The sequence below is a fragment of the Xyrauchen texanus genome, chromosome 49 (genome assembly GCF_025860055.1).
Source record: "Xyrauchen texanus isolate HMW12.3.18 chromosome 49, RBS_HiC_50CHRs, whole genome shotgun sequence".
Lineage (NCBI taxonomy): Eukaryota > Metazoa > Chordata > Actinopteri > Cypriniformes > Catostomidae > Xyrauchen > Xyrauchen texanus.
The window spans coordinates 11,926,644-11,942,065 of NC_068324.1; the positions used below are offsets into that span (position 1 = coordinate 11,926,644).

Below are 15,422 nucleotides of genomic sequence, written 5' to 3' on the forward strand. Positions count from 1 at the left end.
TCGCTGAACACTTGAATTCTACCTCTGTTTTGCATCGGAGTTCTTTTGGTGTTTATTTTGTGAAAATGACCCCCTATCCCCTCATGATTCAGCTTATTACAAGACTACTTGTCAAACGCTGTAAATAAATAAATGGACATGAATCACTGATTTGCATTAAAGTTATGTAATTATATGAAAATAAATACAGTCAATTGCTGAACAGCTTAATTCCACCTCTGGTTTGCATCAGAGTTCTGTTAGTGTTTTTTTAATTTTTTATAATGACCTACTGACTTCTGGACATATTATCCAGCTTATTACTATCCAGCTTATTACAAGACTACTTACCAGATAAATGAATAAATGCATGTAAAATATTTATTTGTGTTGAAATTATTTTATTAGCTTACTTGTTGAGATGGCACATTAAGTAGGAAAGATGGCATGCAATTGACCATTTTCACACTTCCAGGTTTTGGAATGTCAAATTAAACTATTGCAGGAAAAACTTTGATAGCGGTGAATGGGAGACCACACCAAATATAATTTTTTCTTACCCGTTTGCTCCAACATCAAAAGAAAAACACCACTATTATGACAAGAACCACTTGTTTAATGTAGTACCAAGAAGGGGCTCTCTCTGGTGGAAGAGACCAATGGCTATGTGTCTAAGATTAAAAGCATAGCAAAAACAAAATTGGGGAGGCCTAAACCTCCTTTGTCAATTGGTCTATGCAACTTGCTGAAATGCAACCGAGGTAATTTACCATTCCAAATAATGGACTTATATATTCTATCAAATTGTTTAAAATAAGAAAGAGAAACTTCTAGAGGGAGAGCCTGTAGTAGATAATTGAATTTGGGGATACAATTCATTTTTATAACATTGACCTTCCCTGCCATATACAAATGTAGTGCAACCCATCTATCCACATCACACGAGAACCTTGTCATTAATGGGTCAAAATTAACTAAATCTCTCAAATTTGCTGGAAGTAAAATGCCTAAATACCTATTGCCTTGCTTGGGCCATTGAAAGGCACCAGGTTGGAAAGCTGTGACAGGGCAATATGCTGTCAGAGCAAGAGCTTCCGATTTAGACCAATTCACCCTGTATCCTGAAAATTTGGAGAAAGAATGAATAATTTTATGGAGGCTTGGCATATAGACAAATAATAATATATCATCCGCATAAAGTAGTTTATGCACCACACCTCCTGCTACAATTCCAGGAAAATCATCTCTTTTCTTATTGCAGCTGCTAATGTTTCCAGGGCAAGATGGAGCAATAAAAGGGAGAGAGGACAGCCTTGTCGTGTACCCCAAGAGGTAGTACTGAAGGGTCAGAACCGCCCACTTGATGGCCAGACACTCCTTGATGGTGCTGTATTCATCTCTCTCACAGAGAGTTTCCTGCTGATGTACAGTATCGGACACTCCTCCCCCACGACCACCTGGGACAACACGGCCCCCAACCCCCTGTCTGACGTGTCGGTCTTTAAAACAAAAGGGAGAGAAAATCAAGAGAGTGTAAGAGTGGCCCACCACAAAGTTCTGCTGAAAAGCCTGTTGGCACAGTTCCGTCCACTGGACCGGTTCTGGAGCTCCATTTTTAGTAAGATCAGTCATCGGGCTAGTGACAGTCGAATAATTAGGCACAACCCTATGATTATAGCCAGCCAGCCCCAGGAACTGTCTCACCTCCTTTTTGGACTTTGGTCTCAGGCAGGCTGCAATCACTGCTTTTTTATAAATTTAGGGCTGCACCTGCCCATGTCCGAAGTGGAAGCCCAGATACCTTACTTCTACCCACCCAATTGCACACTTCTTTGGGATTGTCGTGAGTTCCACTCATCTCAATGCCCTCAGATGCTGCAAGTGCCGCTGCCAATCATTACTGTAAATAATGATGTCATCCAGGCAGCGGCGTATGCAGCATGCAGTTTGAGTCGCTGAAATGTAGTTGGGCCCCGAAAAAAACTAATGGAATTGTCATGAATTGGTGTAATCTGAACAGTGTGGAAAATGCCATCTTTTCACAGGACATGGGAGTTAAGGGGTTCTGCCAATATCCCTTTGTTAAATCCAATGTCGAATAATAGCGAGCTGCACCTATCCAATCGAGCATTTCATTAATCCGGGGCATTGGGTATGCAACAAATTTAGACCCGCACTGACTTTTATATAATCCACACAGAACCAGACCGAACTGTCACTATTTGGAACCACAACCACCGAGCTTACCCAGTCACTGTGGAATTCTTCTATTACCACCATATCTAGCATGGCCTTTAATTCTTCCGAACCACTTTTTTTTGTGCTCGGTAATTGGTAGTGATGACTGCGTACCACTACACCTGGGGTCATTTCGATATGGTGCTCTATGAGATTCGTTTGACCGGGAAGAGGCGAGAACATGTCAGAGAATTCTTCTTGCCACCTGGCAACCTCTGTGACTTGTGACAGAGAGGTGGTCTCCGAAAGTGACTGGGGGATTCGATATGTGGCTTTTAAGTTCACATCCGGTCCGAGCTACACCCTCTCTGGAATCACCATTGCCAAAGTCACAGGGCCTGCCTCTCATCATGTTTTTATGTGGAGAGTGATGTGGTAAATCTGATTTGCTCCACCTCTATCCGTTCGTTTAACCCCTACTCGTAGTGTTATCTCAAAGGGCCATTGCCACTTGGCGAGTAATTTAGAGCTCGATGTGGGGAGTAATACAATAACTTTATCTCCTGGTGTAAATTAGCATAGCCAAGTTCCCCTATTATACCGCCAGCTTTGACGTTCTTGAGCCTGGCGCTCTTGGGGTGGTTGGCAGATTCACCAGCTGACATTCACGGCATGCCGCACACCATCTGCGAACATCCCTATGAATGCCCGGGCAATAGAAATGAGCAATTAGATGGTTCAGTGTCTTTTCCTACCTTAAGTGACTGCCCTCAAATTAAAATGAGCTGTCTGGAATAAAATGTCATCCTAATGCGGAGCTAACGCAAACAGCCCCGGCTCTGCCTCCCCAGCAAATCGCAAACCACACACCAAGCTACTTTGTTACAGGATCCATCCACACAAATATCCCTCAATCAAGTAGTAAATGCCAGCCAATTCGTACCCAAAATTAGTGGATGGGAGAGGCGGGAAATAACCACAGCCTCAACACTATGCTTTTGGCCCTGAAATTGAATAATGACCATCACTAATGGATAATCATGAATTTCCCCTCGCACACACCTTACCTTTATCCGCTGGCTTGTATTCAAAGCCTCGTATTGGACCAAGCTTTGGTGAATTGAGGTTTGAATCCACCAAGGCTTGGTATGCACCCCCCTAGTACTCACAGGTATCTGGTACATTCCAGTTCGATCAGGGGCGGCCTGAGGATACCTCCACATCCATCACTGGGCATCAGTCCTGGATATGCCCAGGTTCTCTGCAGCTCCAACAGACCAGCCCAGGCTTTATGCCTGCACCTACGGCAGAAAATTCATCCACCTGGGAAAAGAGCGTAGAGGGACTGAAGGAATTGGAGAGCTGGGCTAGCTGGGTTTGGGAGTGGGGACTTCCCATTTCCGTGGACTAGAAACAGGACGGGAAGAAGGGGATTGGAAGGAAGGAGGGGTGAAGGGAGAGAGAGAGTGAGAGAGAGAGAGAGAGAGAGAGAGAGAGAGAAAGAAGCCGGGCTCAACGACCCGCCGATACACCATCATATGGTCTTTTGCCAGCTGAACTGCCTCCTCAACGACACCGGGCTGTGGCACTGGACACATTCCGCCATTCCCACTCTGTAACTGGGTAACAAATTGCTCCATTACCACCAGATCGACTACAGTCTCCACATCATGTTGTCCATCCAGCAGCCACCTCCTGAGTCATCAAAGCTGTTGAGAGAAGGCGAACGGGTGGCCATGCTCACCAAGCATCAGCAAGTGGAAGCACTGGCAATGCTGCTCCGGGCTGTGGCTGACCCACTGCAAGATGGCTGTCTTCAGATCCTTGTACTCCAGGAGGCTGACGACTAAGAGGTGTTGAGCTGCGAGTTGGGCTTCTCTAGTCAGCAGCGGCAGAAGGCGGACCTCCCACTGAATGTTCGGCCACTTACACGCCTCGGCCAGTTGCTCGAACAGCTCAGTGTAGACCTCCGAGTCATGTTATGCTCTCATCTTTGGGGAGTGACATTGGTCACGGCTTGGGTCATGGCGAAAGACCCCTCCTGGTGTACTATGCTTCGTAACACCTGCCGGTCGACTGCTTGACACTGGACCAGTAACTTGAAGCTCCTGTTCCATGCATAGCTCAAGCAGGGCATGGTGTTGAACCTGGTGGATGCCGGAGAGGGTCTTGATGACTTCGGCCAGTGGCAAGGCCTCCACGACAACGTATCCTTCCTTCCAAAGTCCCGGGTTTTGGCACCATTGTAACAGGTTTCTTGTTGTGTGGCAAGGAGGAAGCAGGAGTCAGTTCGGCGGACCACGTGAGCTTATAGTATCATATTTTTTTTTTCATACATTTTTCAGCGAACTGGTAAACAGCTGCTCTTCAGCCTGGCATATATAAACTTCACACTATGTGGTCCGGCATTATATGTGGATCACTTCCTCTGGCTTCTAGCTACCTCTTATTCCTCTTGAGCTCTAACTGCAATAGGAACAGCTGTTAGAAATAATTCCCTCCAGATGAGAATCCTTACCACTCCCATCTCCCGAACTCGCTCTCCATTCACAAACTGGTGCTCAACCACACTCCCACCACCACAATGATGTGATGCATCATAAAATGTTGAAATTTGTTCAGGATTTGGTTTGATTCAATTGCATTATTTTAGTTTGATTCATAATTATTTGCAAAAATATGTCGATGACACAAATATAACTGGATGGACAATCAATCAAATGCTTTCACTGTAGATGTAGATCAAGGATCTGGATTTAAAATAGGTCTGAAAATAGGTCCAGAATTGTATTTTGGATACGAAATGAAAACATAATACATTGGGTGTTAGTATAGTAATTATAATCACTAATTAAGTTCTTTCTAATTGAATTTATGTTGTCAGATTGGTGCACTACAATGCATGATGCATTTGTTTGCTCCCCTCTAGTTATTATTTTGTCACTGAGACAAGAGTGCCTGTAATGCATGAAAATACTTTTTGTTGATATATGATCTGACATGTACTGTATGCAAGATTTAAGTATACATTCTGTTATATGACTACAGGTTAAGTTTCTCTCTATACCTGTGTCAGACTCTTTAAAGGAGGGCCCATCTCTGCTCCTAGTGCTGAAGTGGGGAGGTGAGCTGACCCCTGCAGGTAGAGTTCAAGCTGAGGAGCTTGGACGAGCCTTCCGTTGCATGTACCCTGGAGGACAAGGTATAACCCCACACCTGCACATTTTGCACATAATTGAAGAAGTGATAGCCAGAATGCATGACTAACCATGTTTTATTGACTAAATTAGACTTTGTTCACACAGGTATATGCGACTGAAATCCTTTTAGTAACATATGTGATTTTTTTATGTCCTCTGGTGTTGTATGAACAAGTGACAATGTCATTACTATAGTGACCAATGTAGAGACACAGGATATTGACTACACAATCTGAACAAACAGTTTTTCTCTTTTGCAAAATGACGGGCAGTCATTTAAAAAACTTTGATATGAGAAGCAAATCTAATTTGTACAGTGTGAACAAAGCACAAATTAGAGAAATCTGAGATGTCATCAGGGGTTGAAAGAGTACTGAAATATCATACTCAAGTTGAAGTACTGTTATTTCCCAAATAATTTAGTGTGAGTAGAGTAAAATAAGCTGTCCTAAAAACTACTCAAGTTAGAGTAAAATAGTAGCTCATTTAAAAGTACTTATGAGTATTGAGTACTGAGTTGCAAAACATATGCCCCATTATAATGAACACTGTATGCCAACTTTTAAAATACATCACTAATCTATGATAAACATTACATGAGTCTGATTCCAAAAAATAAAATGGAGACATTATAACAGAAATTAAAAGATGAAAAGGTTATTTTCAATACACTGATTACTATTTTAAATTGTAATGTATGAAACAATTACATTAAAATCAAATGTGTTGGGTCTAAATTTCCCTTGATGGCGACAGAGCATTATTGTTATGCATAAAACATGTTCAAACAAGGCAAGGAATGCTAAATAAGCAGGATCACTTGGCATGTCATGTCCTGCACAATAGAGGAGATAAAGTAGGAATGGGAAAAGTTGTTTGGTACAGGGGCCACATCATGCTTAAAAAGGAATAATTCACCCAAAAATGAAGATTTTCTCATCATTTACTCACCCTGGATAGTCTTCTTGGAGGTGTATGACTTTCTTTCTACAGAACACAAATTAAGATTTTTAGAAGATTATCTCAGCTCTTTTGGTCCATACAATGAAAGTGAATCAGTACTAAAACATTGAACCTCCACAAATCACATAAATCAGCATAAAAGTAGTCTAATCCAGGCATCTAATGTGCCTCCAGTGGTTTAATCCATGTCTTCAGAAGAAATATGATAGATGTGGTGAGAAACAGATCAACATTTAAAACATTTTAATTAAATGTATGAAACCACTGGAGTTGTATGTATTACTTTTATGCTGCTTTTATGTGCTTTTTGGAGTGTCAACATTTTGGCACCCCTTCACATTGAATGGACCTACAGAGCTGAAATATCTTTCTAAAAATCTTTATTTGTGTTCTCAAGAAAGAAAGTCATAGACAGATGGCACGAGGGTGAGTAAATGATAAGAGAATTTTGTGTGAATTATTTCTTTAAGTAGCACATGGGGGGCACATTGTCCTCCTTTTGAGATACAATGTTCCACAATGATTTAGTTATTGTATCTAAGTTTGTGACGGGTGGAATATCCTGCTGAAGTATTGCTTTGCAAATGTTAATACTTTTCTATCATTATAAAGGCTAATCATAATTATAAATTATTTTGTCATCTCTACTTCCCTGTTAATTTATTATACCAAATTAACACACTCTCTACATCAGGGGTCAGTATTATTAAAAAACTAACAATATTTTCAAAAAATATTATTATTAAAAATGTCACTGTTTTATTCTATTACATGAATACTTTTAAAGCTACTAAAGTTATTCAGCCAAAAGTAGTGAGTGGTTTTCTCGTTTCCTTGTTATTGTTGTTTGATTAATAGACTTTATATGACATAGCCTACTAGACAGTGCTCAATTCGGTTACGTGCACACTTCAAGTCAAATATTTTGATGCAAATATGCTTTTTGTCCCACTGTTTGTAATTACTTTAGACATAAGATGATTGTGTCCTCACCAAGACGGGCATTGGTGGAATTATACAATTAATTTGATCATTTAGCGCTCAAACATTAGCCGCCTGTCAATCAAACAGCATGCAGCTACAGACGTCAAGAAATAGTAAAAAAAAGTAAATCTTTTATATTTTATCTTGATCAACCAACCAGTGGTGCTTTTGCTTTCGTGATTGATGTAATGATCACCCCTGTTATAGATGTAAAACATAGGCTAAATATAGAAAATTACTCAAAAGTTTGATCGAGGACATCTCTCTATCTTTTTTTTTCAGATAAACATCTAGATTATTTTATTGCCTAGCCCTTTTGTTAACATTGCATTAATCTCTCACAGCAGCCCAATAATCTCAGTGATAGGTAGTTAAATTACAGGCTACGTTATAGACACAGAATTTAATAAACAGAAATATGTATTTTTCTTCAACTTAGAGGCAGGATTAATGCTGATATCTGGCTTGAGCAAGTTATATTCACATGACACGATCAAGCAATTGGCCTTTTTCACTGTGAAAAGCCCTTTCAGGTGCGGCCGAGATGTTCAGCTGTAAACTATGCTTGAGGCATTCTCCACATCCATTACAGGTGGTGCCAGATCTGCAGCTGCTGTTCAAGTTTTTACGTGTGATTTTATTTAATGGGAGTCATGAGACACTCTCTAGCTAATCATGTTGATAGATAAAAATAAAATCAGGACAGCGATGTAGTGAACACAGATATACTTTATACTATGGTATACTTTTACTTGAGTACATTTTAAGTGCTGTAACTGTACTCAAGTAAAAGTATACCATTTTTAAACTACTTAAAAAAGTAAAATTATTTTGGAAAAGTAGTTAATTACAGTAACATGAGTATTTGTAATTCGTTACTTTACACCCCTGGATGCCATTAACCAGTTGTTTAAAAAGATTTTTCACAAATGTGAATATATGAATGGATGCTCTGTATACTGCCTTAAACATTTTGGCTGTTTTTAGGCAGTGAGGCAATGAAAAGCACATTGTTTTGGGCAAGAAACCTGTTCCTCCTGCCTGTTCAGGGTACTTGGTATCAGGGTACTTAGGCCTGTTCATTCAGGACTGTCCTTGCATGCTCAGAGAGGAAGGAATATTGCTTCACTCCATGTTATTTCTGTACACCAGCATAAAATCAGGCTGTGGATTCTATGCTAGTTAAATTATTGCCCCGGGGCCAAAATTCTCCTTCACGTTTGCTTACTTAACATGTCAGTTTCCACTGTTCGCTTTGGAATACCATTGCTTTAAAATGAATAATACATAAAGGAACAAATCCCATGTTCATTGAGGTGAGAACTATTAGATTTGTTAGATAAAATATAATCTAACCTAAAATCAACATAGCATAAAAATTAGTTTGTTTTAAACACCCCCTTGGTGTTCACCTTCTCAACTATCAATCATTTAAAATTATACAACAGTGTCAGAATTTTGACATTAACAATTTGTATCTGTTTAATGAACTGTTATTCAGTTTATTGATTTTTTTTTTTTTTTTTCAATTATTAACTTATTTTAATTGTCAAAAAAACAAAACAAATGCTGTTACCACAGTATGTTCCCCCCAAAAAGTACAATTGTGACACCCAGGAAGTAAGTAACATATATTTTGGAAAAAAACTAAGTGCGTACAATATTTATTTTGACCTCCTGATGTGGATGAACATTTTCTAAAGATTAAGCACCTCCCTTCACTGACACAAGAACAAAAAAAGATTTTAGAGATTGAAGCCTTATTTTGTAGAGATAAACCTATTATCAGTTTAGCCAATATTTTTTACCGATATTTTCAATTTTCCACTTAATCTGTTATCAGTTCTTTTACATTGGGTTTACCAATAAAGTTGGACACTAAAGACTTAATATTTTAATTATTAATCAGGTGAGGGGCTTAAGTGTGTATTGCTACTAAAACTAGTTGAATTAATTCTTTGTAGACTGTGCAATAGTAGTTTTGTAAAGCAGTTCACAAGAGGTTAGTGATAAATTATTAAGTTGTTAATGGGCCTAAAAGCAAAAATAAAACAATAATTTTACATTTATTGATTATCGGACTATAAAAAGTAATCAGTATTGTTCATTAAAAAACAATAATGGTCAATCTTTGTTATTTTGTACCAGTTTTGTGGTAAGTGTCACTTCCTGCTACTGAGTTTTAACACATTTAATGCCAGAGTTCAGAGAGACTTGCCAAGACAGCCATTTTAATTTCGTCACTGTCAGCTGTTAGCAGAGGGTTACATCTTGCGCTGGTTAATGTGCTGTTGTTTTACCTTGAATTGTTAACTAGACAGCTGCAGGTCTCTTGGCTGTGAATCCCCTACTGATTGTGGTAAGAAGAGCTTTTGGATTTGTGCGTGGTCTTGAGATTGGGTTCATGCCTTGTATGCCCCATGTTTCATTTAAAACCATAACAACCATCTTATTAAACTAATCTCATCAGAGGGACATCACCAGATCATTCCATGCTTTGCTTTTGCCATAGATTGTGTTGAAGATTCCATGAAATGGACATCGGTCATTCACAGTCCTTAAGAAGCTCATATAAGGAAATTGTGGAATGTTATATTCTTTATATGCACAGTATACATGTCAAAATAAACAGATCATCCCACAGATGCTACAGAATTGTGCATACCTAAAGCCATATTGATTGACACCTTCAATAAAATTGATAGACTAATAAATTAGCAGTGCTGATTAATCGACAGTTTTTTTTATCCGGTTTGAGATTATCTGCATTAGCCTATAATCGTGGCTGCTTGGTCGATTAAAAGAAGTGCTAGTTTCTGTTTATATCAGTTCTCAAATCTACCAACAGCCTTGTCAAGGCAGGAAGTGTGAAAGCATCGAAATGCATGAAGAGTGCTGCATATTGCATGTTTAGTGTTTAACATGGTTTCTTCTATTATATGAAGATAATTTAATGTGTTTCCAAATTATTAGTGATATTTTGAGTATCAAAGCATCAAAATGTCAATTTGAGCTGACCAAACGCACAAGTGCTACAATATTAATTGTTATTCAAGTTCTTTATCTATTCCATGGAAGGTGTGTGAATGAATGTGTGAGTGTGTGTCCTCAGGGCCTTTGCTTTGGTTTCAGGATATGTTGCACATGTGTCTGGAACACAGTTCTTGTTATTGTTACTATTTAAAGGGCTTGTTCTCTTTGTTTTTTCTGCAGGAGACTATGCCGGCTTCCCTGGTTGTGGCCTTCTCCGTTTGCACAGCACATACCGCCATGACCTCAAAATTTACGCCTCCGATGAGGGCCGTGTGCAAATGACTGCGGCAGCATTTGCAAAGGTTTGTTTGTGCTTTGTGTACAGTGGTATGTAAATATTAGTAGTCCCAGCCTCAGAGGGCACAAACACTGACTGCCTACAGTCTGTTATCCAGAGCTGGCCCTGCTTAATAAGCAACATATGAGGCTACATAGGGCCCCCGCTGACACCAGGCCCGCCCCACCACTGGTTCAGTATAGCCATATAATTATTTGCAATAAGTGAAAATAGCACTGGGCACACAGACCAGCTATATGCATATCAATAGTCCGATGGAACCTGTCAAAACTATTAAAGACATTGTAAATGCTTTGAAGAAAAGATATGGAGAGATAAGTATGTGAATTTGATCTCCCTCAGCCTAAGATCTGATGTGGCGACAATAGTAAGACAGCTGGTAAGTTGTGTGGCGATCTGGGTTTCGAGTCCACCTTTTTCATATTTCAGTATTTTCCACTTATCGATCTATTTAAGTGAAGTCATACAGTACACACCATCAGAAAGCCACTTATTTTAAATGAAAATGATCACAAAAGGTCTAAATAAAGTGTCTAAAGGGACTGTGATTATAACTGAAAATAAAGGTGGCATTTTCGTCGTGATCACTAAAGGTTAGACAGTGCAGAGAAAGGGGTGGACAGGCACATGCATGCATTTGACGGTATGAAACGTGTGGTTGCCGGCTTTTTCTAGTGGCTCGGCACCTCACGGGACAACGTAACGAGGGTCGCGGTAACACGTTTCCTGGACCTGAAGAAACTGCTCTCTCTAAAGCCGCTCTCACCATTTGAAGACAACAGCGTGACAAGGTACCATTATGAGACACATTAGGTGCATTTTTCCCAGATGTAGTTAAGTTCCTTCACAATAGCCTACTTATTAGATTATATACTGTTTTATTATACACCGGGATGCAACTACCATATGCAACTATTTACAGCAAGTGTTCTGTACCATACCGTAATTTGGTAATTTAATTCTTTCTTATTCATTTGCATAGAATTTTATTAAATATATTTATTAATTTGTGCATGTGATATGTTATGTTGGTTAGTTAAAAAAATTGTGTTCTTTCCTTTTTGTATTTCTGAAGTATTTATACCTGTTCTGATAAACTGCAGTTGATAGTTTAGCATTTTTAAGCTTTATGCTTTTAAATAAATATGCATTATCCATTGTATGAAGATCATTAAATGTGTTTTCAAATTATTAGTGAGATGTTCAGTATCAAAGCATCAAAATGATTTGATCTGACCAAACGCACAAGTGCTACACTATTAATAGTTATTCAAGTTCTTTATCTATTCCATGAAAGATGTGTTATTTGCAGCAAGTGTTCTGTACCAACTTAATTTGGTAATTTGATTCTTTCTTATTCCTTTGCACTGAAATGTATTAAATATACTTAGTCATTTGTGGGTGTGATCTTCTTCATTTGTGCTTTCTAGATCCCCTTCAATTTGCTTATCATGCAAACAGGTCTGTGGATGATGTAGTCAACATGGGATTGCATCATATTCTGCAACATCTGGACAGACCGGGGACATATACAAGGATCCTTTTTGTAGAGTTCAGTTCGGCTTTCAACACCATCATCCCAGCTATTCTCTGGACTAAGTTAAACCAACTCCCTGTTCCCATGTCTATCTGTCAGTGGATTACCAGCTTTCTGACGGACAGGCAGCAGCTTGTGAGACAGGGGAAATTCACTTCCAGCACCTGTTCAATCAGCACTGGTGACCCCAGGCATGTGTGCTCTCCCCACTACTCTTCTCCCTCTACACCAATGACTGCATCACCAAAGACCCCTCTGTCAAGCTCCTGAAGTTTGCAGACAACACTACTGTCATCTGCATCATCCGAGATGACGATGAGTCTGCATACACAAAGGAGGTTGAACGGCTGGCTCACTGGTGGAATCATAACAACCTGTAGCTGAACACGTTCAAAACGGTGGAGATGATTGTGGACTTTAGGAGGAACACCCCAACATTGTCCCCCCTCACCATTCTAAACAGCACTGTGGCAGCAGTGGAGTCATTCAAGTTCCTGGGCACTAACATATCACAGGACCTGAATTGGAAGACACACATTGACTCCATTGTGAAAAAGGCCCAGCAGAGGTTATACTTCCCTCACCAGCTGAGGAATTTCAACCTGCCACAGGCGCTGCTGAAACAGTTCTACTCAGCAGTCATTGAGTCTGTCCTCTGCACTTCAATAATTGTCTGGTTTGTTGCAGCTATGAAATCAGACATCAGAAGACTGCAGAGGACAGTTCGGACTGCTGAGAGGATTATTGGTTGCCCCCTGCCCCCCCTTCAAGAAATATACACTTCCAGAGTGAGGAAAAAGGCTTTAACAAGCACTCTGGATCCCACTCACTCAGCTCACTACCTTTTTGAACTGTTGCCTTCTGGCCGACGCTTCAGAGCTCTGAGCACCAGAACCGTCAGGCACAGGAACTGTTTTTTCCCTCAGGCTATCCATCTCATAAACAGTTAAATTGCCCCATTGAGCAATAATTTTTGCAATACACAGTCTAGTCTATTTATATTATCCAACATATCCTCTTCTGCCATTACGTACATTGCACTGTACATAACATGCTGTATTTTTGTACTTTATATAACGGATTTGTATTTGATTTGCACTAAATATGTGTATGTGTATGTGTATGAAGGTGTGTGTCTGTGTGTATGTATGTATGTATATATATGTATAATTCTTTTTTTTGTTATTATCTATGTCTTGCTGCTGTTTTTGTATTGTTTTTTGTATTGTTGTACACTGGAAGCTCCTGTCACCAAGACAAATTCCTTGTATGTGTAAGCATACTTGGCAATAAAGCTGATTCTGATGTGATGTATACTTGTAATAGTCATGTAGACTATATAGACTTGTTTATTTGCACAATTTGTAGGTGTACTTGAAGGTAGGGGGGCCCAATTTTGAAAATCTGCTTAGGACCCCCAAAATGCATAACTGATGGTCTGTTGCATGTTGCACACAAACCTAGTAAAACACTTTCTCAAACTAGTAAGCTCTAATCTGAGTGGCTGACTTTTCACTCTTCCGTGAGTAAGTCAGTCTGGAAAAAGGCATGCCAACAAGGTAGTGATTTTGAAGTAAACATTGAATTTGCAAGGTTAGTGGCATCAAATCTTTTTGTGACCTGTAATGGCAAATAAACAGAACTGTATGCTCTGATATATATTTTATTGTACTCTGTATTATTATGGTATATAATATACAGCATCTCATATAACCCTACCCCTAAACAGCATGGAAAAGTAAACCAAATTGTGATAGATTGCATTACATGTCAGTCAGACAGTCTCTTTCTGTTTAAGTCGGCAGTTCTTAGCCAGAATAAGTTGCAACACTGTGCCGTTTAGTCAAAGATCTGGCAACAATAGACTAGTATGACATAAGCATTAAGATAAGTTCCACAATAAATTTGTATTTTTATCTTCATAGGGTCTCTTAGCACTGGAAGGGGAGTTAACTCCAATCCTCGTTCAGATGGTGAAGAGTGCCAACATGAACGGACTGCTGGATAGCGACAGTGACTCTCTCACAGACTGTCAGCAGAGAGTCAAAGCTCGATTACATGAGATCATGCAGAAGAACAGAGATTTCAGTGAGGAAGACAACCAGAAGGTGATGCAGGTCACAGTTTGCAACTTCTTTAGAATTTACAAATGATCTCAGCATTGCTAATCTACCATAAAATGTGTCCTGTCTCCTTAAGCTGGCTCCAACATGCAGCCCTTCTCTGGTCAACTCCATGGGTGTAATTAGTAATCCTGTCAGGACTTGTGACAAGGTTCACACCCTCATTCAAAGCCTCACATGTCAGATCTGCAAAAGGCTGGAAGACCCCAAATCTGCAGGTTGGTGAACACATCTTTATCTCCCTGCCTGCAATTATCTGGTCTTATCAGTGGTGCTTGCTTAATTAGAACAAACCCCCTAACCTTAAGTGTTAAATTCTGGTGGTAACTTGTCTTGCACTGTTTGTGTAACGGACATGAATGGTACTTTAAATTGTGCAGCTTGTTGAAAGGAGTTTTGCTATTACTTTTCCAAGCAATTAAAATTACAAAATGTACCTGGCATTCGAAAAAGACCAATAGTCTTACATTTGAAGAAGTATCTGTCACATATCTAGGGATATTTAGGAGTGGGTTCTTTTGTCTTAGGCCAGCAAGCAACCACCCAGAACACCCTAACATGTTGGCGAGTTTTGCACAGGCAAGCACCACTCATGATGTCTCTGTAAACTGTAAAAACCTAGTTTAAAGATTATTTTTGGTTATAAATGCTCAGATCTGCAGCTGTACCACAGTGAGACTCTAGAGCTCATGCTGCAGCGGTGGTCCAAACTGGAGCGAGACTTCCGAATGAAAAATGGTCGCTATGACATCAGTAAGATCCCAGATATCTATGACTGCGTTAAGTACGATACCCAACACAACAGCTCTCTGGGACTGGAGGACACACTGGAGCTTTTCCACCTGTCGAGAGCACTTGCAGACATCATCATACCTCAGGTAACAGTTTGTAATAAACTATAGCTAAACTAAAATATGCATATTTTTACTCATCTTTACATGCTAACACACTGCTTGCACTTGCACAGGAGTACGGAATCACTAAAGCAGAGAAGCTTGACATCGCTAGCGCGTACTGTCTGCCTCTTGTGAAGAAGATTCAACTGGATCTTCAAAGGACACATGAGGACGAGGCTGTCAACAAGCTGCATCCACTGTGAGTCTCTGCGCTGAAGTAGAAGACCTAAA

At 39.8% G+C, this 15,422-nt stretch overlaps 1 protein-coding gene across 8 annotated transcripts in view; it reads left to right on the forward strand.

The window, feature by feature from the left end:
* The window catches only part of LOC127640308 (inositol hexakisphosphate and diphosphoinositol-pentakisphosphate kinase 1-like), a 50,340-nt gene that overhangs the window by 19,469 nt on the left and 15,449 nt on the right, over positions 1-15,422 (forward strand). For 5 of the 8 annotated variants that reach the window (XM_052122768.1, XM_052122769.1, XM_052122770.1 and 2 more), the window contains 6 exons: positions 5,234-5,359; positions 10,518-10,639; positions 14,098-14,280; positions 14,372-14,513; positions 14,950-15,173; positions 15,263-15,390. In XM_052122768.1, coding sequence (XP_051978728.1) covers positions 5,234-5,359; positions 10,518-10,639; positions 14,098-14,280; positions 14,372-14,513; positions 14,950-15,173; positions 15,263-15,390 — 925 coding nt within the window. Of the gene's footprint in view, positions 1-1,240; positions 1,598-5,233; positions 5,360-10,517; positions 10,640-14,097; positions 14,281-14,371; positions 14,514-14,949; positions 15,174-15,262; positions 15,391-15,422 lie in introns of all 8 variants that reach the window. The other 3 variants (XM_052122765.1, XM_052122766.1, XM_052122767.1) reach the window with 1 other exon arrangement.